Here is a 26,945-nt window from a genome sequence, read left to right as displayed (position 1 = left end):
TATAACACAGACAAATATAGATCAGAGGTCATGCACATATTCATATTTCCCCATCATCAGGATTTGTAACTTCCCTGGGTGCCAACTCAGTCAGTTAAAGTCCATTCCTGAATGTCCTCTCCTCCCCTAGCCTGCTGATCTCTGTGAGCCTCCCTCTCTATTTCTTGCTCCTACTCAGGAGGCAATGGTGGTGGAGGAGCAGAAGGCGGTGGAGGAGCATGAAGGTCTTCATACCCCTCCAAAGCCCTTTGCAGCATAGTAACCAACTCTTACCACCTCCCTGCGGGGAGTCTTTGATCCTCTCGAGTGGTATCAAGACCATCCCTTATTAGAGACCATAGTGAAAATGTGAAAATGGGGATCTTGTCAGGCCCTTCCGAGGTAAAACGTCCTCGTAATTGCTTTCCTATATTTTCCCAGTTCTGACTATTTACAATTTCCTCCTCTGGGAACCAAGGACAAGTTTCTTGCACAAAATGTAAAAATTCTGTTAATTGCTCTCCTTTTACTTTACAGCCTCTAGCTCTAAGCATAGCCTTAAGCATCCTACATAAAGGATCCTCTTTTGGGATCCAGAATTCTCCATGTTTTACACCTAGCGAAACCAATCCACTCTTCACTGTACACTTACCTTTAAGTGTTGGACGTGTCCTCCCAGCAGTGTCCTTCCACCTGGGTGGATGAATGACATTTATAATGAATAGAGTCTTCCCATCAGCGGGAGGGTGGAGTTCCCCCTTACTCAGGCCCCACGTTGCGACCTGCACGGCTAGAGGGTTAATATACCTGAGAGGGGGCGATGGAAGGATGGAGAAAAACACAGAGACAGTATATACAAAAGCAGGGCCAGGTGGGACACAGTGACCCCGAGCCAACCTCAGTGCATTTATTATATACTTTTGCAGGTCGAGGAGGGAGTGGGAGTCTTCTTCTCAGAACTTGAAACTTGCCGGCAGCAATAATTTCCCAAAGCCTGTTTGTACCCGGTTATCTATGCTAAACTAGAAGCAGCTGTCTGCTAACTGTTTGGCTTCTCTGTCTTTGGCAGATCGATCAGTCAAGCATGGCTTTGCCAATGCTTCAATCAAGTCCGGATCCGATCTGGCTCTCTACAATAACTCTTCCTCTTCCTCTTCTCTCTCTCTCTCTCTCTCTTTCTCTCTGTAATAAATCATGAACCTTAGTGTCCCAGATATCAGCAAAGAATAACAGTTCATTTTGGCATTCTCTCTCGAATTTCTTCATAATTACACATATGTGAATACAGGTCAACTGATGTTTTAACTTCAGTGTTTTGAAATTTATCTTCATAAAATAAAATTTCAAATATACATATACAGATATAATATTAATGGGAAAAATGTTCACAGTGATTACCTCTGTATGATAGGATTAGGGCCATTTAAAGGAGTTTGTTTGTTTGTTTTGATTTGGAACGTTTGGTATTTTCCAAACTTTCCTACAGTGAAAATGTTTAATTAGAAAATAAAACAAGTATTTTCTTTGCCAATAGTTTTCTCTTTTTTTTCTAGCTGTAAAATTATGTTTTCAATTACAGCTTATGGAGTGTGAGTAATATACGAAAAAGTTCAGTTCTTGCCATATTTCATGAAGAGACAAACCATGTTTCATTCATCTTGTTATCTGCCCTTACCAACTTTTCCACAGGATTTATCTAGAGACTTGTGCATAGTAGGTGTTCAATCACTAGATATTGATATAATTTGTTTTGTTGAAATTAATCATTTTAGGTAAGTTTCATAAAATATTTATTTTTAAAAAATTTGTTCAGAGGTCATTCTTTCTAAAAAATAATTTCTCAACTTATAGCCCATGTAGCAGAAGTGGTTAACCATCCTTCCGCCAAAAAATTTGTGCTCTCTTTCCATGCTGTAGAGTAGTTGGGAAGAGGCACCTCCTGGGGCACCTCCCCACATCCTGCAGCTCTATAAGGCCATGTGCCCAAGTTCTGGTCAATGGAATATGGACAAATGTGCTATATGTTACTCCCAGAGTTAATGAAAGCTACACATCCAATTGTCCTGGTTCTCTCTCTCATTTGCCTGCTGGTGGAGCCCACATCAGCCTGGGACCCCACCAGTGATTCAATTTAGGTAAATGAGAAATAAGCTAACATTAGATTAAGCTGCTGAGATTTGGGGATTATCTGTAATAGCAGAAGTTAGTGTTATCTTAACTAATGCAGCAGCAAACAAATCACTAACTCCTAGGAAATATTGAAACGTGTTTTAACCATAATTGAAAGAAGAACTGATGCAAGAAATGAATGTCCTTACCATTATAAAAAATTAAGCATTTCCAACCAGCTCCATTTTGTACAAACACATTTACATCCATATCTTGCCAAAGAGGCCAAGAAAAATGAAAAACCAGAAAACCGGGTAGCATTTATTTTCTGACTGCACTTAAAAGATGCCAAAACAATTGGTGGAACAATAAAAAGATTAGTTATGCAGCCAACATGTTCAGGTACAAAAAGTCAAACTAATTTTTGCAGTAGTTATAAAGCCATCAGTGAGTTTTATTGATTTAGTTGAAAATAACATGGATCCCACCAACTGAATTATCTCTAAGATACCTGGTCATATCCATCAATTAGGTGCAAGTAAAGATTCTGTCTAGCAAGGTGAAATGGCCCTTTGCAATTAGGGTCCAGGATGTGCCTGACATCCCTGCCTTTAGGGGGCGCTTTTTGGTGATGAAAATTGGTAGGAACAAAGAATTTGGCTAAAGTGGAGCTGAAGAATGGGTTCACTATAATGATCCAAAATGCACTCAGCTAATTCAGGATATTGTTGTTAGTTTTCTGTTAGTGCTTCAACCTCATGCACATATATTTTGGCTATTTTATAAGCATTACTTTCTGTAGAAATAGTTAACTTCAGTGGAAACTTTTAGCAGTATTGGAATTAAATATTATGTGTGTTCATTAATATAGTATACTACTGATAAATGTAAACTTGCTAAACAGGAAGTTTAAGGATGTTAAACCATTCTTTGGTACATCTGTAGGCTTTTAAAAAGAGTTCCTGGAATTTTTATTTAACTCCTATATTGGTGTTTGACATTTCATAATATATGTTTAGATTTTAAATTCTTTAAAGGAAAGGTTTTTGTATATTACTCTGTGAGCAGCTACTATGATGTCTTGTACACTTCTTGAGTGTACTTTTTAACTTAATACTATTTGAACTGGTAGCTAGCTGTGTGACCTTGAGCAAGTTATTTAAATTCTCTGTGCTTCACTTTCTGACATGTCAAATACAGATAATAATAGTACCTACTTCATAAGGTTATTGTATGAATTAAATGAGATAATACATGTAAGAGTCTTAGAAGAATGCCTGGCACAGATTACATACTATAATGTTAACTATTCTTATCATCACTTTTTTTTTTACTATTATTACCTTGTGGCTTATATTTTTAAAATATTTTGTGTAAATAGAATGAAGTTTTCATGTTGACTTAGTTATTGTTTCAGATATGTTTTATCTAAATAAATGCTTGTTAATATCTGTAACATCTAAGATATTGACATTTTCCCTCACTCTCCATACTAGTTAATGCTCTACTTAAAAAAAAACAAAAACCAAAAAAACTCTATGCTTTAAATGAACTAGAAATGCTGACATAAAAATTAAACAGTGATGTTTAGCAGTCAACAATTATCTGCAGAGTTAAAAATTCATTCTAAGTAGACCGTTTGGTAATATTTTTAAAATTATATTTTTAAAAATTTTGTTTTATTAGTGTCTATGACTAAACAGCTAGTAAGAGACCCAAAGGCTTGTCTGCACAGGCCAGAGACTCTGCAAGGACCCCACTGGGGAAGAAGAGCACTGGAGATCATGGGGGTCAGTCTAGGACGGGAAAGAAGAAGGGATGTTTGTGTGTGTGTTAAAAGGCAAGTTTCTAATATTTCTCTTAAAAAATCTTTGTTTTTATAAAATATTATTCAATACTCGAAGTAGTCACTAGTGATTGCTCTTTTTTGCTTGCTTTTTTCCTAATTGATCGTCTGCCTTGCCAATTATTGCCTGAAATTGTGTCTCACATTTGTCCCTTCTTTTTCATTCCCAAGTAATCTTACCCATCGTCTGTGAAAATAGCCTTAAAAACTTTGTTTATAAATTAACGAATTTCTTTATTACATAAATTATATATGTTTGTTGTATCTACTTTAGAAAAATAGGGTAAGCAAAAAAGAAGAAGAAAATGTGTTAATCCCACCACTTGAAAATAATCACTGTTAACATTTTGGTATATATATATATATATATATATATATATATATATATATATATATATATATATATACTTCCATATATGTGTGTATATGAAGAATCATAATACTATCTTGAAATTTACAGAATATCATACATATCTGTTCATGTCAAATATATCAATAGACTTCTACAGCAATATTATTTTTTTTCTACAGCAGTATTATTGATAAATGTATACTTTCCTATTCTATGGATATAATGCCATCTGTTTACTCAATCTCCTATTGTTGACTATCTAGGCTATTTCCTATCTTTTATTTTTATAATTATACCTTAATGAACATGCCTATAACTACTTTAATTCACATACATTCTTAATTATTTCTGTGAGATAAATTCATAAAGGCAGAATTGCAGGGTCAAATGCTTTTAGAGTATTTAATAATGAACCAAATGAATATATCGTCTTTATCTGTATCCAAAAGTTGAGGATTTCTTTTCCTCAATTTGTTCTTCCAAGCACCAGATTAAGTTTGTAGAGAAGAACTCTGCTAATTTCATTTTCTGCCCACAAAGCTTTTCAGAGTTCGAATCCTCAGTCTAGCCTTTGGGGCCCCTATAAACTATGTGCAACCTTTCTTTCCAGATTTATCTCTCACTATTCCCCCTGTTACTCTACACTCCATGTTATTGCCATTGCTGTTACCACCATCTGGAACACACCCAATTTCTACTCCATCTCCATCCACTCCAGATATGATTCTATATCTATGTCTTGTATCTACGGCATATGACTTCCTAGTCATATGTATGTACCTGACTTCTGATATTTATCATATCCTGTTCTATGCTCCATGACTTTTTATGCACTAGTCTTACCTCTCTTACTCTACCACAAGAGCTTGTAAAGCTGAGACCAAGGCTTATCTATCCCCTGTGTCCCCTGCAGTAGAAGTGTAACGGTCAGGATTGACTCAGTTATGCTGTGGTAACAGACAATTCTCATATCTCAGAGGCTTAAAAACAACAAAGGTTAATTTCTTACTCATGCTATATGTCTGTCTCAGGTCAGCAGAGGTCTCTGTTCATGACATCCTCACTCTGGGATTCAGGAGGCCCCTCCATCTGGAACTACTATGGCAACAGGGAGAATGGAAAGCTGGAGCATTTCATACTGGCAATTAATTGTTCCTACCTAGGAGAGACATTTATGCCCACAACCCATAGGCCAAAGTTAGTCACATGGCTGTATGGGGGTGGGAATGGGGGAGAGCAGAGAAGAATAATCTTCTCATATAACTAGGAGAGGACAGTCAGATAAGAGGAATGTGAGGTCTCTACAGGAGCTAGTACGGCATCTTGCTTATAATGGACAGTCAACAGACCTGTATTGAAAGAATGAGCAAATGAATGTAGAAGTAATTATAAAAACAAAAGAATGTGGATTATAATAGAATATGTTTCATTTTTAAATTAATTTTCATTTTTTTAAGTAGAGGATGTTAACATGTATGGGTATTTTGTTTTTCTTATCAAGTATAAATCTGTATATAAAATATAGATATGTGTTTTTATCTCTGTTTAAAGAGGAAAAGATGAACTCAGGGAATTGTGAGCGCACCACATACTTTTGGGAGAAGTAGAAACTACATCACAGTCTCACTGAATTACTAGGAAGAAAGAATGTCCAAAACTGTATGAGAAGATGATGGTCTCATAGGAGGGATGACTCAGCTGACTCAACTCCTTTCTCTTAGGAGAAAAACCTCTGCATTATTCTAATTACAATGAGATGCTAATAAGGCGTTATGAAGTAAATAGTAATCTGAGGAGGATGCTCCTGAGACTAGACTAGGGTGTGACAGTGGGGGGTACAAAAAAAGATGTGTATTTGACAAGACCCTTTAAGGTAGCAAGTGAATTCAACAATAAGAAGTGACATAATTAGTGACATAGACTAGTGAAATGCTATTTGAGTTCTGTGCCCCTGGAAAAATCAAATACTGACCAAGAATCTCTCATTTCATCACCTAGACACTGTACCCTGTGTGGATTTCTTTTTCTTTTCTGTCTAATAAGACTATTATCACTCTAGAGCAGGAATCCCCAACCCAGGGGTGAGGACGGGTGCCAGTCTGTGGCCTGTTAGGAACGGGCCTCATAGCAGGAGGTGAGTGGTGGGAGAGTGAATGAAGCTTCATCTGTGTTTGCATCTGCTCCCCAGCACTAGCATCACCGCCTCAGCTCCAACGCAGATCATCAGGCATTAGATTCTCATAGGAGCACCGGTCCCTGGTGCCGAAAAGGTTGGGGACTGCTGCTCTAGAGAGGAAAAGCTTTAAGTTTGGAGAAGTAAATGAAACCCATAGGGTTGCTATTTTGAAACGGACTTAAATGTGGGCATAACAATAACTTTTCATGTCACTGTAACATATTATGTGTGTTTCCAGTCAAGAGAATTTGTCATATCAAGTTTGTAGTAGCTTTATTGCAATGTTTAATAAAAGACCTTGACTAAGGTTGAAATCAACATTTAAATATTCAAGGAAATCGGTTCATGAAATGTGTAGTTGGACTTATCAGCTGCATAATAGTGTTTAAATATTTGGGAAAACGTGCTTAATCAATGTAAAAGCTTAATAAATTGAACATTAAACAAAACTAAGTAGTGGTAACTGTTTTTTCCAGGCTAGAAGCCCCTGAGACATTAAAGATCCTAGCAACAGACAAGACAGGTTTTATCCAGTAGATTTAACAGGCTGTACCTTAGAGCAAAAATGCATGAATTCTGGCTGTTACTATTGAAAACAAAATCCAAATTAATATGCTTAGCCAGAAAACCCAGTAAGCAGCTGTGTGGGTTGCTTTTTGTGATCATGTGTCTTGACAAGGATTATTATTTATGTTGTGGCTTGATTAGGCTTGGATCACAGGCAAATGTTTTGCCAGGTTCACCTCTCTAGAAATAAGCCAAAGGTCTGTTCCTTCAAAACATTTCTGAGGTCCAGCTTTCTAAAGCTAGAAGAATAGAGAGGTGAGGATTTTAGAGAAGTAGGCCAAGAAATGTGGATGATCAAAGGACTTTTCAAAAAAGGAAAGATTAATATTAACTTTTATGTTGCATTGATGCTAAACCCTTGCATCTCCCCCGGTATTCGCTAAAGTTCCTATACAAACAAACAAATAGACACAACACTATCTATATTCACTTTATATCACTATTGTAAAGAGTGATTCAAGCTGTCAATTGATGCTATTGTACTATAACTCATTAATATGTTGATGATTCTTCTTAGCTGCAGAAGACAGATGCCCATGAAAAGTTATTTTTTCTAGAATTGTCACTTTTGACTTGCCACTTACCTGGCTGATCTAAAAATGCTCTGAGGATTCTCTCAGGACTTACGAGCTAATAATGGTAGGGGATTTCATGTCCCAAAGAACTCTGTAATCCTGTGCTTCCTGAGTCCCAGTCTAAGCCAGGACCTTCTGTCACATTCCAAGAATTACAGGCAGACTGAAAGCTCTGCTGACCAATCATTCTGCTTCGCTTTTGGGGGTCATACGGGGTGCCATCTAGGATTTCTCAGTAATCTTAACCAGGATGTAGTTCCTTATTGGTACTCTGCCTAAGATGGTGCTCTGAGAGGTCTTCCTTTCAGAAGAAGAGCAGCAAAGCAAGCAACGCCATGGGTGAGATCAGCCAAGGGGCCGTGGAGAGATACTTGGAGGATAACCCTCAGTTTGCCAAGGAGTACTTCGACAAGAAGCTGCGGATGGCGCCGATGGGAGAAGCCTCAGAGCACAGCGGAGCGCGGGGCACAGCCAGCACATCCTTCCCTGGGCTGTCACTGGAGGAGGAATCGGCCCTGTGCCTGGAGCTGCTGCAGGCGGTGCGGGAGGAGGCGGGCAGCGCCGAGCTGGCGGCGCACAGGGCCCTGCAAAAGCTGGCGCAGCTGCTGCAGGCCGACCGCTGCAGTCTGTTCCTGTGCCGGGCCCGCAATGGCACACCCGAGGTGGCCTCCAGGCTGCTCAACGTCACTCCGACCTCCAGGTTTGAGGATAACCTGGTGGTCCCAGACAAGGAAGTTGTGTTTCCATTGGACATCGGGATAGTAGGTTGGGTTGCTCACACGAAGAAAGCCCTTAATGTCCCAGATGTGAAAAAGGTAGGTGGCTTTATGACAGTGGGGCAGAGATGAGGTCTTGACAGAGTCCTGGAGGGACAGTGGGAGAGAGAGCTGAAGTCCAAGAGGCCATCCTTGTGGCATTGGTTTGTCTCTAATTTGAAGAGTGGAGGCAGCAGCGGGGAGGAGCACCCAGGGCCAGGGCTGCCAGACTTAGTAACTAAAAACAGAGATGCCCAGTTCGATCTGAATTTCAGATAAACAATGAATGATGTTGTTGTTCAAGTTTGGCATTTTATCAGGCAACTTCCCTGGGCTTGGTTTAGTCCCCACCTTTCCCCTTCCACCTCTTCCATGCCCTGGGCGCTATCCTTCTGAACAAGATGGCAAACAGGCCCGCCCAGTGGTGAGATCAGCCAACCAGCCAGATGCCGAGACTCCTGAATCACTCTCCATGCCTCTTGCCCACATCCCTTTGAAGACACTCAGTTCTTTGGGATGGATTGGCTCATCCTTAGATTCTTTCACCTATAGACCAAATGCACAAAAAGAAAAATGATGCCATTTGAAAGTTCAGATGTTCACATTTAGGTCATTAAAAATGTAAATTTCAATGATGATTAAGTGCAGTTGGCCATTCCAACCCTCCCCCCACCAAAACTCAGATCTATCGAGAATGAATTCCAATCAGGTAAATGAGACTTTTGGACCCTCCTGGAAACCCAACAGCATATTCACAAATATTATGCTTATTTAAAAACAGAAAATTTAACTACTTCTTACCACCGCAACGCTTGTTCATTTTAGGAAAATTATAAAATACAAGTGAAAAGGAGGAAATGCAAATGACCCATCATCCCTCCACTCAGCAATAACTGGCAGGAGTTTCTCCTGGCAGCACCTCCGCTTGTTTTTTTTCCCTTCCTTTCTTTTTTTTTTTTTTTTTAACAAACATGTCCCATTATTTTGCTTTGCTATTAACAAAAGGAGAGAAGTGGATTATGCTGGCACAGAGTTGATTGGGAGCAGACCCTGACGGGCTTTCTGTGCAGAGGTTTATTGCCGGCTTCTGAAGCCGGTTGCTGGAGACAGGAGGATAATCTCCCACACGCCTCCTGAAGCTGATTACAGGAGGAGGGCCACGTGGATCCCGGAAGGCACAGGAGTTGTCAAACATTAGCAGCACTTGGCAAACAACCACAAGACAGCCCTGAGGTGCAAGGGTTGCTGCTGGGCTCAGTCTTCTCCCACTCCTCCCTTCAGCGAGTTTAAGCAGGTTTAAGTAGGTTGTTGAGGCCCACTGCAGCTGCTGCAGGTGACTAAACTGAGGCGTGCCCATGGCAAGGTGCTCTGGACACGAGTTAGAAGGTTGCACACACCCTCTCTTTTCTCACGGGAATATGCCTCTTGCCAGTCTCCAACTGAGGCCATCTCCAAAATTACTAGGACATCAAACTTAAGAAAATGACATGCAAAATTTATTTTTTCTGGATAGAATGACTTCAGCTGTAATACTTTATTAATGAGCTCAGATCTTCATACAGAGGAGAAAATGGTAGTATGGAGCTGCTTAAAAGATCTGGTGGCCTTGATCTGTAACTGTCCATGGTGAGTGCTCTGCATGGACAGAGCAGCAAATGTGTGTGTGTGTGTGTGTGTGTGTGTGTGAACAAGCATTACCACCGCAATGCTTGTTCATTTTAGGAAAATCTGAATTTCAGATAAACAAGTCATTGCATTTGGCATTTTATACAGATTTTCACATTCTTAATCTCACTTGATTTTGGCAAAGACCCTGTGCGAAAGGCACATTTTAATTTCCATCCTATGTAAGAATCTTCTCAAGGCCAATTAGGCAGGAAGTGGTGGGTCTGGGACCATAACCCAGGTCTTTGGAGGCCTCCCTCTTTTACCACACTGCTGACCACATTCGACTTCTCTCTGGCTGGCAGTGTGGGCACGGGTGAGGGAAAAACTTTTTACACCTAAACAAAGGCAGAACCAGACACTCCCAACCATGGCCGTCCACAAAGGTGGTACCAGGGAAGCCACGTGGTGTCAGCTGAAGAGCTTTGGCATCAGACAGACTTGTGTGCAGATCCAGGTCTGAAACTAGGTAAATATGATGGACTGAGTTTATCTGAGAAATAGAGGTAACCTAATGTAGAGATTAAGCGGACATCAAGTGCCTGACTCCTGGTAGGTGCTCAATAAATGACAACTGTGACAATATTAGCTTTATGCCAAAAGAGGTTGGGGGCCTGGGTGTGGGTGGCCAAAACTGGGTCAATGGTTATTGCCTGTTTTTAAAACAGGTTAAAGGCAGGAAAACTTTGAATAACAGGAAACTGAGAGATATTCTTTTCAAGTTAATCATTTCTATTTCTATTGGAAAAGCCGTTGATTAGCTCTATGGATGGGCAGTTCTCATTCTGTCTGTGGTTAAAAGACAGCCACAGAGAAGTTCTAAGTTTGCAATGATTAACAGGATGCTTCTAGGTCCCTTTCCTCCCTCCTCTGTCTTCCTTCTCTCCTCTCTTTCTGACTCCTGATCTCAAGGGATAACAGTATTCAATCAGAATTTAACGATGCTGAGATGGGATGAGGGATCCAGGCGGCCTGCTGCTCTAGACAATGTTCTCTCCAGTTGCCTTCCGTGGCTCCTTTGAAAAAGGATCATTAAGGGGAATTTATGAATTTGAGAAATACAAAATTTATTCAAATGACCTTCAGTAAGGATTGTTTGAGCTAGTGGAAATAAAAAAACCAGAAAGCCTCATTTTACCTACCCTGAAATTTGATGGATGGTTTTATCCAGGGCTTTCAGATACAGCGATAAGCAAACATTCTATTTGGAAACTCATAGGCCATTTTCTCAAAACAGCCAACTGAGCTTGACAATATTACCTTGTGTTTAGAATCTAAGACAAAACAGCATCAAATGTTGAAGCTGCAGAATGAAGTATGTTAGCCAAGAGATGCTGCCTGACTCCATCCTGTGCATGTTTGTGTTATTTTGATTATTCCTGAGTGCCCAAGATTGCTGTATAAATGAAAGTGATTATGATCTGTAATGTGTAATAGGTTAGCAGGAAAATGATATGTGAGCTGGCCTGGACAAATGGTAAATTAAGAGAGGAAAAAAAAAAACTTAACAAAATCTGGGGACCTCCTGGCCTGAGAGTGAAGATGCTACAGGAAGCAACAGAGAAGTAACAGATAAAGTAGTCAGGAAAGAAATGTGGCTTTTGACGGCATGAGGCAAAGTGTTGGCCCTCAGGAGGAAGCGTGCTCCCAGGCATCAGCTAAGAGCATCTAATTTCTTCAGTGATTAGAATTGGTTTAGAAAAGCTAGAACTAGAAGCAAAAAGCTAATTGCAAAAGAGAACTACTTCTTATCCAGGGATGCCCTGAATAAGGTTTCTCTTTTATGTATTTTTTGAGTACCCAGTATGTGTCAGACACTTCTAAGTGCTCTACTCATACTATGTTATTCTATCTTCATGTCAGGGACTCTAGACAGTAGATGATATTGTTATTCCCATTTTCAGATTAGAAAACAAAGATGCAGAGGATACATAGCATGCCCAGGAGCCTGCAGCTAGTAAACGGGGGCCTGTTTTTCAGCCAAGGAAGTTTGACTCCAGAACTTTCTTTACCAATGTGCGATGTTGCCTCCTAAATAAATAGTTGATTTGAGTGGTTCAGTGTTGGGAAAGGTATAGAAGAGATCTGGGGTGAGGGTCTGCATTGTCTTCTCTTAGCACCTCACATTTTCTTTGTAAAGGGTTGAATTTCTGGGCATCCTCCACAGGGGTGATTCACCTACTAAAAGTACAAATTCCTGGGGAAGACAGACTCCACTTTAGGAGCTCAGGCTATGGTGGGTCTGCTGTGAGGCCATTTTTCAGCAGATGACTCTGAGGCACAGCTAGGGACTATTGCTCTGAGCTGAGCTGTGAGTTCTGTTGACCAAGCAACCCTTGTTCCCTGGAAGAAATTCTAGCCTGGAAGTTATACACCAGTGGACTCTCATATTTTTATTTTAGGAAGCTGTACAGAGTCCAGCATCCAAGGTTTGTACTGCTCTTAGAAGCACCATCAACACGGGGAAATGAAAATAATATGACTTATGAAAGCAACACCGCTTTAATTTTAGACAGTGAGTCTCAGAATTAGGCTGAAAGTTCATTTCTAATTGAAGAAGCCTCAAGTTCAAAGAGGAGATAGTAAGGGCCATGGAAGGCTGAGCCTACACCCATACAGAGTAGGTATTCCTCTAAATTACAGCTAATAAAACAACTACCGTCCTTGACCTTCTTCTCAAGCCCTTTCATTTGTGCACCTCTCCAGACTCATGTCTCTGCCCTTCCCATGGTGAGTGTACTAGAATCATCTCTTGCACTTACATCTCTTGCACAGCTTATATCTGGGAAGATCCACTTCCTCTCTCCCAAAGAGAGAAATAAAAAATATGAATAAAAGACATTAGTTTGGTGAGACAATGAAAATTGGTAAGGATCCAGTGTTGGTGAGAGGGTGTTCCTCTCACCCATGACCAGTGGAAGTAAGAATTCCAACTTTTGGTAAAAGTAATCTGTATGAATAAAAACTGCATATACCTATTGACCCAGCAAAAGTAACTTCCACTTTGGGTAACCCATCTCATAAAAATAAAAGCGTGAATGATTAGTGCAGCATTGCTAGCAGTGGGGAAACTATAAACAGACTGAGTCAGTGGAGGATGACTGAGCTGATCATGGAGCTCCCACACTGTGGAGCAGCGTGCAAGAATCGAGAGATAAATTCACAACCATGTGCATTGGTCTGGAGGAAAGTCCATAAAATATTGTTATGAAAGTATCATGTAATTTAGAAAAGAAAATGTTATAAAAAATCCAAAAGAACAACAACAAAAAAAACCAAACACCTTTGTCCAAGCATAGAGCAAGACATAGAAGGTGACACACCAAGCAATTAACACTGATTTCCTTAAGTAGGTGAGATTAGAAGGAGTTTGGGGGGGATCACTAATTTTTTCTTCGTGTTGTGATGTACTAGTTCTCTGGTTTCAAGTGCACGTTTGACTTTTGTAAGTAAAAAGAACTCTTTGAAATATCCCTGTAACTCCAGCTGTGCTCTCCTTCTGGGCACACACGTTCTGTTCATTGACACCCTCTGTCTCTCTCTCCCTTCCTCTTAGCACCTTCTTTCCATTCGGCCACGACAATCCCCCCTTTTCCCCTGGCCCAACCTCAGCCTAACCTAGATAAGCCAAAGTTCAGATGGCAAATGTTCATTCTGAAATGGGTAATTTCACTTTAAGCAATCATAGGATGGGGTAGTGTTTGCTCAGGTCCGCTGTGCTGGGGCCCTGGTTACCTGTAAATATGACGGGTTAGACAGAAAGACCTGTTGCCATCTCCAGAGCTACACTCCATGGTTCTGTGCTCCTTTGGCAAATGTGTGAATGTGTCTTTCAGAACAGCCATTTTTCTGACTTCATGGACAAACAAACCGGATATGTCACCAGAAACCTGCTGGCAAACCCGATCGTGATGGGCAAAGAGGTTCTTGCTGTGGTTATGGCGGTTAACAAAGTAAATGCACCTGCATTCTCCACACAGGATGAAGAGGTAATGCTGGGCATCCAGCTGGAGGCTCAGGAAACTTACTTGTTACACAATTAAAAGAAAGACATCCCATCTAATTTGTTTTTCTCTGCCATCTGTAGGTCTTTTCCAAATACCTCACTTTTGTTTCTATCATCCTAAAGCTTCATCATACCAACTACCTGTATAGTGTTGAATCCCGAAGAAGCCAGGTAAAGGGAAGGTGACACTAATCACGCCATGCTGACTTGTTCTGATAAAGGGACCCAGAGAGAGAGAGGCAACAAGCCCAGATCCCTCTTTTCCCTCATGGGGGTTTAGGCCACATTGAGCCAATTCCCAAACTTCAGAGCCAGGTGTCTTGCCTTTCTCCGGTTTTCATTCTGGGTAGACATGATTTCTTCACCTATGAGATAGTGATGATCGTTATCATACCTACCCCACATGGTTGCAGTGACTATTAAATAGTCATTAGATGAATTAGTTCAGATCAATCTCTTAGCAGTTCCCGGTACATAGTCAACCTATAAATTTCAGGAGTAAATCACTCCTCTGAAGTCTGTTTCCTCCTTGAGCCAGGATTATAAAGGACAACACTGGTATCCAGGATACCTGAGTTGGGACCACTCTCTGGGCCTGTTTCCTCATCAGTACAATGTTGTGTGTATCTGGGGGTGGTTAGAATAGAGGGCTTTCAAGGTTTCTTTCCATCCTAACTGTCCAGGTAGGGTTACCTCTGTTTAGCTCAGGATGCATGGAAGGAGGCATGTAGCTTTCTCCCCACAAGGGCCAGCAGGACCCAGTGGGCCAGTAATACTGCACCCTGTGCCCAGGGGCTGTCTCTGTATCCAACTGTAGGTCACTGGCCCTTTGAAGCCAAAACATTTGCTTCTCCTTCGGAAACCCAGAGCCTTACAAAGGTGTAGTCATCATCCCATGCAGAGAATCAGTAATTTCTTGGACACGTACAGGTTCAAAAATGGAATCGCCTAGTCTAGTGATATGTATTTCATTTTATTTGATACACCTCCTGTTTTCTTCTGGCCAAAGCTCTATCTTTTCATAATGTGTTTTGTTCTAACTGTTTTCTTTTTAATACCTACTTTCAGATCCTTATGTGGTCAGCCAATAAAGTGTTTGAAGAGCTCACAGATATTGAGCGACAGTTTCACAAAGCGCTTTACACAGTTAGAACATATCTGAATTGTGAGCGATACTCCATTGGACTGCTGGACATGACCAAGGAGAAGGTCCTCATTGTTCCATACATTTTGTCTTGCCTAAAATCACCTGTAATACACACATCACATGAAATGTGATCCGTTAAAACATGGGTACACTATGTAAATAATCAGTCATGATCTATTATAAGAACTACTGCCAAGAAAATGCAGCACAGAGGTGAAAGTATGCATTTTGGAACAACAACAAAACAACAATCTAGGCTCGAAGCTTAGCTTTTCTACTTCCTAGTTGTATGTGTCTTCAACGAGTCCTTTTTCTTTTTTAAAATATTAATTAATAGACTTTACTTTTAAGAGAAATTTTAGGTTTACATAAAAAATGAGCAGAAAGTTCAGCAACTTCCCATATATGTCTTCTTCCCCACCATCTCCCCGTTTCCCCTATTATCTATTCCTATTATAACATCTTGCATTGGTGTGGTACATTTGTTACAGCTGATAAATCAGTATGGATACACTATTATTAACTAAAGTCCACAGTTTACATTAGGGTTCATTCCTTGTGCTGTACAGTTCTATGGGATTTGACAAATGCATAATGTCATATATCTGCCATTACAGCATTATTCGGAATAGTTTACCTGCCCTAAAAAATCCTCTGTGTGCCGTTTATTCATTCTTCCCTCTCCCTAACCCAAACCCCTGGCAACCACTTGTTTTCTTTTTTATTGACTCTATAGTTTTGCCTTTTCCATAATCCCATCTAGTTGGAATCATACACTATGTAGCTTTTTCAGATTGGATTATTTCTCTTAGCAATATGCACATACATTTCCTCCATATATTTTCATAGGTTGCTAGTTCATTTCTTTATAATGCTGAAGACTATTTTATTGTCTGGATTCACCACAATTTATTCATTTACCTACTGAAGGACATCTTGGTTACTTCCAAATTTTGGCAATTATGAATAATGTATAGATTTTATGTGGACATACATTTTCAACTCCTTTGGCTAAATACCAAGGAGGCTTATTGCTGGATCATATGGTAAGAATATGTTTAGCTTTATAAGAAACTGCCAGACTATCTTCTAAAGTGGCTATGCCATTTTGCATTTCCACTAGCAATAAATGAGTTTCTGTTTTCCACATCTTTGCTGGCAGTTGGTGATGTCAGTATTTTAGATTTTACCCATGCTAATGGGTGTGTAGTGGTATCTCATTGTCTTAATTTACATTTCCCTGATGACATGTGATGTGGAGCATCTTTTCATATGCTTATTTGCCATCTGTATACCTTCTTTGGTGAGACATGTTCAGATTTTTTGGTCCACTTTTTAATTGCATTGATTATCTTCTTATTGTTCAGTTTTAAGCTCTTTGTATATTTTGGATACACATGTCAGTTCTTTGACTTTGTCTTTTTTTTCAGCAAGTCTTTTAACCTCCCTGATTCTATATCGACATAGCTATAGATATATATAGAGATATATCTATATATATATATATGTAGTGTCTAGTACATAGTAGGAGAATAATAAATGATACTGTCATTACCAATTCAAGGTTTTGTATTCTGAAAAGTTATAATTATTTTAAAGTAGAAATAATAAAATATTTAATACTATTGACACACAATATAAGGCTCATTTCTCATCTTGTTTCATTAATTCTGTTGAAGCTCTCCTAGTTCAACATAACTAATGAATACCATGTCATTTATATTTATTACTACCCATGTGATTGGAAGTTATTTTTTCAGAGTAATTATTCTAAGTGGATAAACATAGGACCAAGCATCAGGAGAGCTGGGTTCTGATCCTGGCTCTGAGATTCCCTACATGATTGTATGGGCTAGAGTGTTTTTGGCTGCAACCTCAGACCCAGGTGAAAGCATCTTAGACAATAAGATAAGTTATTATCTCATTGAACAAGAAGTCCCAAGGTAGGGCAATTCTTAGGCTGGCTAATTCGGAGCTCAGTAGAGTCATCAAAGTCTCAGGTGCTTTACATTTTATCCTGGCCAGGTCTCTGTTACCTTCGGCATTTTAATGAGGTCTCTTTTTATGATGGCAAGATGGCTGTTGCAGCTCAAGGTATGGCACATAGACATGACAAAACTGGGAGACATTTCCTACAAATATCATTTCCATCACCTGTCACCTGAGTAACACCTTTCTCCAGAAGCTCCCTGGCAAACTTCTCCTCCTTCTTCATTGTCTACAACTGGGCTGTATGACTGTACTCCAGCTAATCCCAGATACCTCATATAGACCACTTATGGGTTGTGCAGAGGCCATATTCCCTGAACAAATTGCCACCTGATACCCAAATAAAATCAGGTTCTGTTAGCAGGGAAGAGGAGAATAGATGTTAAGGCAACCAACACTTTGGCTACTCTGCATGACCTTGGCCAAGCCTCTTAACCTGTGTAGATTTATTTTAATTATCTATAAAAGAGCTACTATATACTGAGTACTTTTAATTATGTGCTAGGGTAATTGATGTGTATTTATTATTTATTTAACCCTCTCAATGACCCCATAGTATAGATTCTATTATTATTCCCATTTTACAGATGGAAAAGTTTAAGTGACTTGCTCATAACCACAAGTTCCTATAAGCAGTATTACTGGGAATTACAGGTCTTTTCCAGCTCTAAAATTTTAGATTTATAAATTAATGTAAAATATGTAAACATATGAAATTCATATAAGATATGGTAGGTCATGGAACAGCTTGTTCAATAATGTTTAAATATAATCACCTCCAGGAATTCTATGATGAATGGCCAATCAAGCTTGGCGAGATTGAGCCTTACAAAGGTCCGAAGACACCAGATGGCAGAGTAAGTACAAACATCTTCCTTGGTGATATCTGTGCATGGTGCAAGTAGCTAAAACCAGAGGCAGCCATGCATGAGGGAAAACCATGGGGCTGAGAAGGTCTGGGTTCTAGTCCTGTAACTTTATGTGAGACCTTGGAGTAGAAAGAGTACTGCACAAGGAGTTTGAAATTCCTGTCCCATCTTTGCCCCAAGCTAGCTGGGAGGCTTTTGCCTTAACTCACTGTTTAACTTTTCAATTTCCTTTTTCTGTAAAGCCCGGGTTTGGTGGATCAGTAGTTCTCAACAGGGAGGGATGCATCAGAGCCACCTGCCAAGCTTTTGAAATATACGGTGCCCAAGTCCTTCTGAGATGCTGCATTGGAATCTCCAGGGAAGGGTTGGGTTAGATTTACTTCCCCCTTGACAGCAAGCATCACAGGGCAGGAACCATCACTGAAAGGGAAGGTAATGGCATGGAATGTGTCCAGGCCTCATTTTCTGCATCTGTCTAAAGAAGTAGAGAGACTAGTTTTCCAGTCCCTTTCAGCTTTGACGATGTGTCCACCGAATCCAATTTCTGAAGCACTTTTTCAGATCATCTAGTGCTTCAAAGGGGAAAATGCTTCGTGGGAAGGGACATCACTGGGAAGTACAGCTGGGAAGGGAAAGAGTTGACCGAGGTTGAGAAATTACATGATTTGTTCCACTGAAGTTATCGGGCAGATATTTCTAGAATTGTTCAATGAGATATTTCTGCTTCTGGACAGTAGAAAAAGATCAGTTAAAAGAAAGACAAGTTTCCCCTAAAAATTGTCTGGGTGAATTCAACTTTTTAAATTTAGTTCAACAAGTTTGTTCATGTAGATGAACAGCCAATAATATTTCTAGTTTTATTACAAGTTTGTGATCAGAACATGAGTAGTTTGGTAATTTTATGTTATGCAAAGAAATGTCATTGGGAAAGAAGTCTTATTTAAATGAGTTTTAAAGTATTAGTTTGTCAATGAAAAGCATTTCCTTTGGGAAATAAGATTTTTCTTACGATCTCTCTCCTCTTAGGAAATCATATTTTATAAAGTAATCGATTATATTTTACACGGAAAAGAGGAGATCAAAGTGATTCCGTGAGTATTGTCCTAAAGCTGTTGCAGGAATTGCCATTTTTTTTTTTATACAAAGTGCATTTCTCTGTACAGCAATGATTTTCTTTCTTTCATTCTTCCTCAAGGACACCTCCTGCAGACCACTGGACTCTTGTTAGTGGGTTGCCAACATACGTTGCTGAAAATGGATTTGTAAGTTATTAAACAAATTCAATAATATTGGATGAAACTCTTATTAGCTAAGAGATAGGGAAACAAATGTGAAAGCAAGAATGTATCAGGAAAAGGTGAGCCGGCCACTCTCTTTGGCACAGAATGTAGTAGGAGAGGGGAATTTTGGCAGTCGAATGTAAGTTAACTAGAGACTCCTAAACCCTGCAAGACAATATTTTGTCAACATGAGAAAGATCGATCCATTTCCCAGGTTCTTAATCTGCAACCACACAAATTTCAGGATATTTTGGAAGTCCATGACCATGATTCATGCCAGGTTTAATTCAATCTCAAGCACAGTTCCTTTGGAACCAAGACTTTGGAAGCATAAAAGATTACTGACAAAAGAGAAAAATATGTGAAGAGAGAACTTTGCCACTGATTGCGATACAGAATGTTGTGAGTTGGTAAAAGAAGTGAAGATTTCACCTTGGTCTGTCAGGTGGAGTGGAGCAGACAGTAGGCCAGGTCTGGCTAGGAGAGGTCAGGTGTAGAAAAACGACAAAGAAGAGATCTCTGATAGGCCCCATAGGTCTCATGGTCAGAGGACAAGGGTCACCATAGATTTTCCACTTGACCTCAGCCACTAATGGCTGACCTTTCTCCTTCTCATGGGTGACTTTTCTCCCACGTTGGGCTTCTTCACCACCTGGGCCATTTTTTTGGCATCAAGAGTCCTTCCTACAAGAATATTCGATGCTTTCAATATTTCTTTTTGTTGGCATTTTTATTTATTCACTCTTTAGATCCAAGTTTCTAAAATATACTTACAGCATTTATTTACATATTTGTGGTTTCTTTAGTGTTGTGATTGTGTTTTTGGCAGTGCTCATTTGTCTAGCTGCTTTGAATTTGGAAGAAGCTCATTTGTCTAGTTGCTTTGAATTTGGAAGAAGAATCCTTAGAGGCTGGAAGAAGAGAAAAGAGCAGAGATGGTGCTAAATGTAATCAATAACGGAATTAGCAGAAGGGACGTTAACTTCAATGTATTATTAGCAAATCTGGCCTAGCCGAGGTCCAGTGTGACTAATCTGCCTGCATGTCATGGAGAGCTATGGAAGAAACCCTCCCATCTGATGCATTCTTTCTTATTCTGCGTTGCAAGTTTAATGGCTCCACCACACGATGTTTCAGGATTTTTGTTTCCTCTTGTTTTACAGATATGTAACATGCTGAATGCCTCCGCAGATGAATACTTCACCTTTCAGGTAACTTCATCCTCTGCCGGTCCTCACCTCTCAGCGTGGAGGAGGAGGGGAGCAGCACTGTTCCCCCATACTTCCCATCCCCAGAATCTGCATTAGACTCAGAGACAAAAAAAAAACAACAATTCTGAAGCATTTGGAAAACATCTAAGTGCTAAATTGTATGGTCCAGGCTATAAGTGCTTTTGTAATTCTGAAAAAGAAAAATTCCATATAGGTGAAAAACATTAGAGAAGGCTTCACAGAAGAAATGAGACTTAGCCTGAGCCTCAAAGGATGGCTAAATAAGCAAAAGGAGGCTGAAGAATGAATTATGTACTGTGTTGAGTGCTTGGCTACCTTGCCTTGCTGCATTCTGTGCAGGTGCTACTACACCATGGTTCTCAGACTTCGGAGGGGGGCATCAGAATTACCTGAGGAGCTTAGTCAAGATGCCCATGGAACAAGTTTTTTTAAAAATCTGTTACATGTGGTCTTTGGCCACACTTTGAGAAACACTCCTAAACTCCTGTGGCTGCATCCCCTGCTAGACTGTTGTCATCTTGAGATTAGGGTCTATGATTTATTCACCTTTGTAGCCTCAGAAACTAGCGCAGGTCCTGGCACATCCTAGGGTCCTGAGAGATGTTTGCTAAATGGAACCACACCATAGAACAAAAGACTATCTGGATGGATAAGTAAGGAAAACAGAGTTCACACTAGATATTTCAACAGAGATAATTTAATACAAAGAATTAAATTATTAAACAGGTATTGGAAGACAGAAAAACCGAACAGAAAACACTGACGCAGGGGTAAGGGCTTCTCATCCGTAGGGCTGGGAAGACAAAAAGAAGAGGTTAGGGTGGTCACAATACAGACGCTCGGTTCTAGTATGCTTAATCAAATGTACTAGAACACTTTAAAGGCTGTGTAATCCTAGACACAATGTTTTGACACAATGTAGGAATTGTGCATCTAACACTCAAAGATTATTCTTCCTTTAAATTAAAAATAACCCAAGTGTGGGTGGGGTAGGAGGTGGTTATAAAAGGCTGATGCAAGGGAGCCTCGTGGTGCTGGATTAGTTCTGTATCTTGATTTTAGTAGAGGTTGCGCATACCTACATCTGTGATGAATTTGCATAGAGCCACACACACGCACACACGCACGCACATGTGCACAAATAAATATATGTAAATCTGGTGAAATCTGAATAAGCTCCTTGGATTGTACCAACATCTCTTTCCTGGTTTTGATATCGTACTATAGTTACACAAAATGTTACCACTGAGACAACTGGGTGAAGGGACATGGGACCTGTCTGTACATTTCTTTTGCAACATCCTGAGAATCTATAATTATTTCAAAATAAAAAGTAAAAGTAATAAACTAAGTGTCTTTATTGTTTGTAGAAAGGACCTGTAGATGAAACAGGCTGGGTCATTAAAAATGTCTTGTCCCTGCCGATTGTCAACAAGAAAGAAGACATTGTGGGAGTAGCTACATTTTACAACAGGAAAGATGGCAAACCTTTTGATGAGTATGATGAACACATTACTGAAGTAAGTGCAATTATAACATAATGGAGGTAAATGAAAATTACAAAATAATAGAAGCATAATTATTTGTTATTCTGGAATGATATTTTTGAAGAGCAGTTAAGACACGAGTCACACATGGTTGCAGTCAATATGTTATTGTGTCATTTCTGTTTTCTGACTTCTATAAACTGCAATATTTTTGACTTAAGTGTGAGCTGTTGGTTTAATCAAAATTCTTTACAATACTAGGAAATTGGGAATGAAGGTTTCTATCTCCTTTCTCTCCACCCGCTTCTATTCCCTCTCATTCTCACTCACACCCACAATAAACAGCCTTCTCTCTAATTTTCAGGTCATGCCTATCCTTGCCTATTCTACTGGATTCTTGTAATTTCTCTTTTTAAATAAAGTATTTGGTGTGCATGGTGTACTTTGAAAAGCAAGGGCTTAGCCAATTTTGTTGTCTGGGGGCATAATTGGTATGTTTTTTCTTAGATTAAAATAAGGAACTGGATTCTTGGTGGTGGACAAGAGATCGATTGATAGGAAAACATGAAGATTGCTGCCTCCAAATCAATTTTCCTCTGATTTTAGAGATTTGAATCACATTTTATCTATTTCAGACTCTCACACAATTTCTTGGATGGTCTCTTTTAAATACTGACACCTATGAGAAAATGAATAAGCTAGAAAACAGAAAAGACATAGCCCAGGAAATGCTCATGAACCAGACCAAAGCTACTCCTGATGAAATCGAGTCTATTTTGGTAAGTGGAGAATTCAGTCCTGTGAACATTAGGTGGTATCTAACATCAAGGCTTCTAGAATTCACCTAATATTCAGAGGTCTGACAAATGCGAATAAGTTTAGTTCTGAGCTAAGGAGGGGAGACAGAGAAAGAGGTTGGGGGAGGCCCTGGGTGGCCCAGTATACATAGACCCTTACTGGACAACCAGGCTGCTTGGATGGAACAGTGCTTCATTAAAAACAGCTTCTGAGTCTGTAGGAGCTGGAGTAGTAATGTCTAGATTCAAATGTGTTAGCAAGGAAAAAAATATTTCCAGGAAGGGAAATGTATCAGTCAGTTATTGTTGTGTAATGCTGCACAACAATCATAACATCTCAGTAGTAAATAACAATAAACATCTATTTCTCACTCAGGCATTTGTGGGTTGACCAGGCTTCAACTAATCTTGGTTGGGCTTGGTTCCATGATGCAAGTTCGGTTTTCTCTATGTGTCTCCCTCATATTTCTTGATCAACAGCTACCTGATAAATGTTCTTCTCATAATGATGACAGAAGTGTTACAGAGCAAGCACACCGTGCAAGCACATTTTAAGTCTTTATTCATATCACATTCACTGAAATTTTTATTGGCCAAACATGACCAAAACCAACATCATGGATGATGGGAGAGCAAGTAGATATTTGCTAACAGTTCTAGTTATCACGAAATGAAGGGAAAATATCACATACCCACTATTTCTATTCCTTTTATTTCCCTAGCTTTTACAGTATGTGCTTAGGTATAGTTTTACTGTCATGGTTTTTTCTTTGTTTTCGTTTGTTTGTTTGTTTGTTTGTTTTGTTGGGTGATTTGAGAGTTAAGAAACTGGACTTGAGAGTTTGAGATACTGAAGATATTGAAGATGAGATGTTGAAGATGGGGAGAATAAAGGGGGATTGCTATATACTAGAAAAAAAAAACAGATGTAAGCCACTTATTTTTTGCTTTCTTACCTACATACAAACAACACCTCTTTCTCTTTCTCTCTCTCTCTCTCAATAGCTACTGTTACATTTTTGGGAAAATAGGAAAATCGATTAGATTATTTCTTGGAGGAAACTTCATACTCAGGTGCTTTAGGTTTTCTTTGTAGCCAGAATGCATCTTTGTCATGGAACTCATTACAGCATATTTTAAATATTTTTAAACTGATTTTAAGAGTGAGGAATCAGATAGAAATCTCCTTTATAAGAATTTCACCTCAATTGCTTTTACATTTTAGAAATTTAAAGAAAAGTTAAATATAGATGTAATTGAAGACTGTGAAGAAAAACAACTTGTCACTATTTTGGTAAGTGTTTTACTTTTATCCTTAATGTGTTTTTAATAAAATATATGAACATTGCTTTTTCATTTTTCAAGTAGATATTTCGTTTCCTCTTCCCTGGCACCTTTCAAAGCTAAAAAGAAAGGAGATTTCTTCTAAAGAGTCATCTTCTGGCTTCCTGCTTTTCTTCCTCCTCATCGCCTATAGTCTAATCCATGCAGATAATTTAAAATCCCAGCTAAACTAGACTATGGCCTAAGAGACTATAGACATAGACTCTAGAGATATCATGAACTGGTTTATTTTAATGGCTTTAGATTACACCATGGCCACCTCAGAAGACATGACAGGATTATAGAAAACAAACCCTTGTAGCTACAGTTATTATCTGCCGTCTCTAGCTTCTTTTCTGGAGTCTGCAAGAATTCAGTTCTTTCCTATTGTCATTGAGTCACCCTATTATTTCTGGTTGAAATTAACTTCTCTTCCAGTTCATTAATCATGTTATATTTGTTGTTTTTACTGCTAACCCTCCAAACCCATTTTCTACAGTTTACTATTAAACTCATCCAATAAATTTTTAACTTCAGATTATCTTTTTCATTTCTAGAATGCACATTTAATTCTTTTTAAAGATTCCAACATTGTCTTAAAACTTTCCATCACTTTATCTATTTTGTCTATCTTTCTATTTCTTGAATTTATTGAGCACGGTTATTTGAAATTCTCCATCTCAAAATCTGCATCATCTGTAGGTCTGGTTCTACTGTCTATTTTTGCTTTTGGGTTTCAGTCATTTGATCATTTTAAAGCATGCTCCATAATTTTTTTTTTTAATTGAAAACTGGACATTGTGTATAAAAACTTGTTGTGGCTGTGGGTGATAATATCTTTCTGCAAAGAGGGTTAGGTTTTCTTCTGGAGGGTGAATAAAGTTGGTTTTAGATTTTGTTAGGGATGGTCTGTTTCAGTTTTTACCCTTACTATAAGGATAGAGCAATTATTTCTAGAGTGTGGACCAAAAATGAAATTCTGAGTTATTACCAAGGACCCTAGACCTTGAATTTCAAAAGCTTAAATACAATCTGATTGACATTGAAATAATACCACATTTATTTCTCTCACTAACTACCTCATCCTATTTTCCACTGTCCCATATCCAGTCTTGAATGTAAGTGTTCTGCTTTCCAAACTAAGATGTACTGAACATCTCACCTTCCCCCTTCCCACCTCTTATGGTCTCTGAACCCTCCTCCTGGTCCTTGGTTGTGCTACTACAGAGTCAGTACCCTCTGACACCTGTTGAGGGCTTCATTCCCACCCTGAATATTTTCGTGTCACCTGAGGCCCTTCTTCCTTCTCCCGCTGTCTTTGGCTCCACCTCTGAGCACTTTCCTCTCACACTTGGACCAGAAGACAACCTTTCCTTCTCCTCACCTGCCCTCAATAACATGTATCTTTTGTAAAATAAAATTTTAATTGACATCCATGACACGTTAGAAATTCTCTAGTTCTCTATTTAAAGAAGGAAGAACCTTGTTTTGGAGAAGCAATAGAATGGGTAAAGGACCAGTAGCTTTACCAAAAAACACCCCATTTTAATGTAAAATCTGCTCATCCCAAATCATTGTTGCATAAAACTTAGGAACTCAAGAAACAAACAAGTGTTTCAGAGGGATTCTTCAAAATTATCTTGGCTTAATTTCCCAGCTACGTGATTATTTATGCATTTCTACTTCCCACGATTTTTTCTCTAGGTGTGTACTTTAATTCTGGGTTCAGGGAAGGCCTGGTTCTATTTTATAGGTGTAACAGCAGGTGCACGTCATTGTGCTGGGAAGGACAGGGGTAGAAGTGCACTGACTCTGGCAAAAGAGGTGAGGAAAGTCCTCCTCCTACCTTTCTCCTGTTCTCCAGGACATTCCAGGTCACTCATAAAAAGAAGATCTGGAGAGTCAGAGAAGCGCCTCACTCCTTCATTCTTTATTCAATTTTTTTCATTCATTTAGTAATTATTGAGATGTATTATAATATAGAAAACTGTATGAGGTCCTGATGGCAAAAGATAGTATGGTCTGGTTCTAATCTGGTTCAAGAAGCCCCCTGTTTATTAGGGAGACAAAAATACAAGCACTGACATTGCCCTGGGTGGACGAGTTTACAGATCATGAGTGCCAAGGGCCTGAGGGAGTACTCGGCCTAATTCTACTCACAGAATGTGGTAGAATATGAGATGATAGCCACGGCCCCGAGGTGTGAAGGGGAAGCAGGAGTCAGCTGGGCGGGGATTGATGATGGGGACTTGGAGATGACTGGAGTTGAAAAGGGAAAGCGAGACAGTATAGGCCAGAGTGTGAAGACATGAGATAGCATGCTATCTTAAAGAAATGGTAGACAGCTGGGTTTGGCCAGAGCTTCAGTGAGCAGAGGGGAGGAGCAGCCTGTGAGGCCTGGCAAGGAGTCCAGACAAGACCATGACAGCCTGGCACACTGAGACCCCAGGACTGACATGACCAGATGTTCAGGATGATCCTTCTGGGAGCAGATGGTGCAAGCCATGGCAGCATCACCCTTCTCCACTCCCTACACCTCAGCTGTGTAATTCCTGCAAAGAGGAGAAAATCAGCCTCGAATGCCAGAGTTTTTACTAATCAGACCAATCAAAAGCCTTTATTTTGATCCACCACTCTGTAGCATAGACTTAAAAATGGCTTTTCTTCAAAACCTGTGATTTCTGTATTAAAGTATTATTTTACAGGTTCTTCTATAACTGTACCTGGGGCCTAGGAATCATAATTCTGAATTTACTTTGTTTCCTGCTAAAATGAATATTTACATTTAAGT

At 39.4% G+C, this 26,945-nt stretch overlaps 1 protein-coding gene across 1 annotated transcript in view; it reads left to right on the top strand.

Moving 5' to 3' along the window:
- The first annotated feature begins 7,814 nt into the window (after nt 1–7,814).
- PDE6C (phosphodiesterase 6C) overlaps nt 7,815–26,945 on the top strand; it is a 41,654-nt gene continuing 22,523 nt past the window's right edge. Inside the window, exons 1-11 of the mRNA XM_039871708.1 lie at nt 7,815–8,419; nt 13,861–14,013; nt 14,112–14,201; nt 15,099–15,239; nt 17,949–18,023; nt 19,062–19,126; nt 19,231–19,297; nt 20,479–20,526; nt 21,918–22,067; nt 22,670–22,813; nt 24,057–24,125. Of these exons, the coding sequence (XP_039727642.1) occupies nt 7,940–8,419; nt 13,861–14,013; nt 14,112–14,201; nt 15,099–15,239; nt 17,949–18,023; nt 19,062–19,126; nt 19,231–19,297; nt 20,479–20,526; nt 21,918–22,067; nt 22,670–22,813; nt 24,057–24,125 (1,482 nt within the window). The 5' untranslated portion in view covers nt 7,815–7,939. The remainder of the gene's footprint in view (nt 8,420–13,860; nt 14,014–14,111; nt 14,202–15,098; nt 15,240–17,948; nt 18,024–19,061; nt 19,127–19,230; nt 19,298–20,478; nt 20,527–21,917; nt 22,068–22,669; nt 22,814–24,056; nt 24,126–26,945) is intronic.

This window comes from Pteropus medius, unplaced genomic scaffold (genome assembly GCF_902729225.1).
Source record: "Pteropus medius unplaced genomic scaffold, Ma_sr-lr_union100, whole genome shotgun sequence".
Lineage (NCBI taxonomy): Eukaryota > Metazoa > Chordata > Mammalia > Chiroptera > Pteropodidae > Pteropus > Pteropus medius.
Note: the sequence above shows the minus strand (reverse complement) of the source record. Positions and strands in the feature narration are given on the sequence as shown.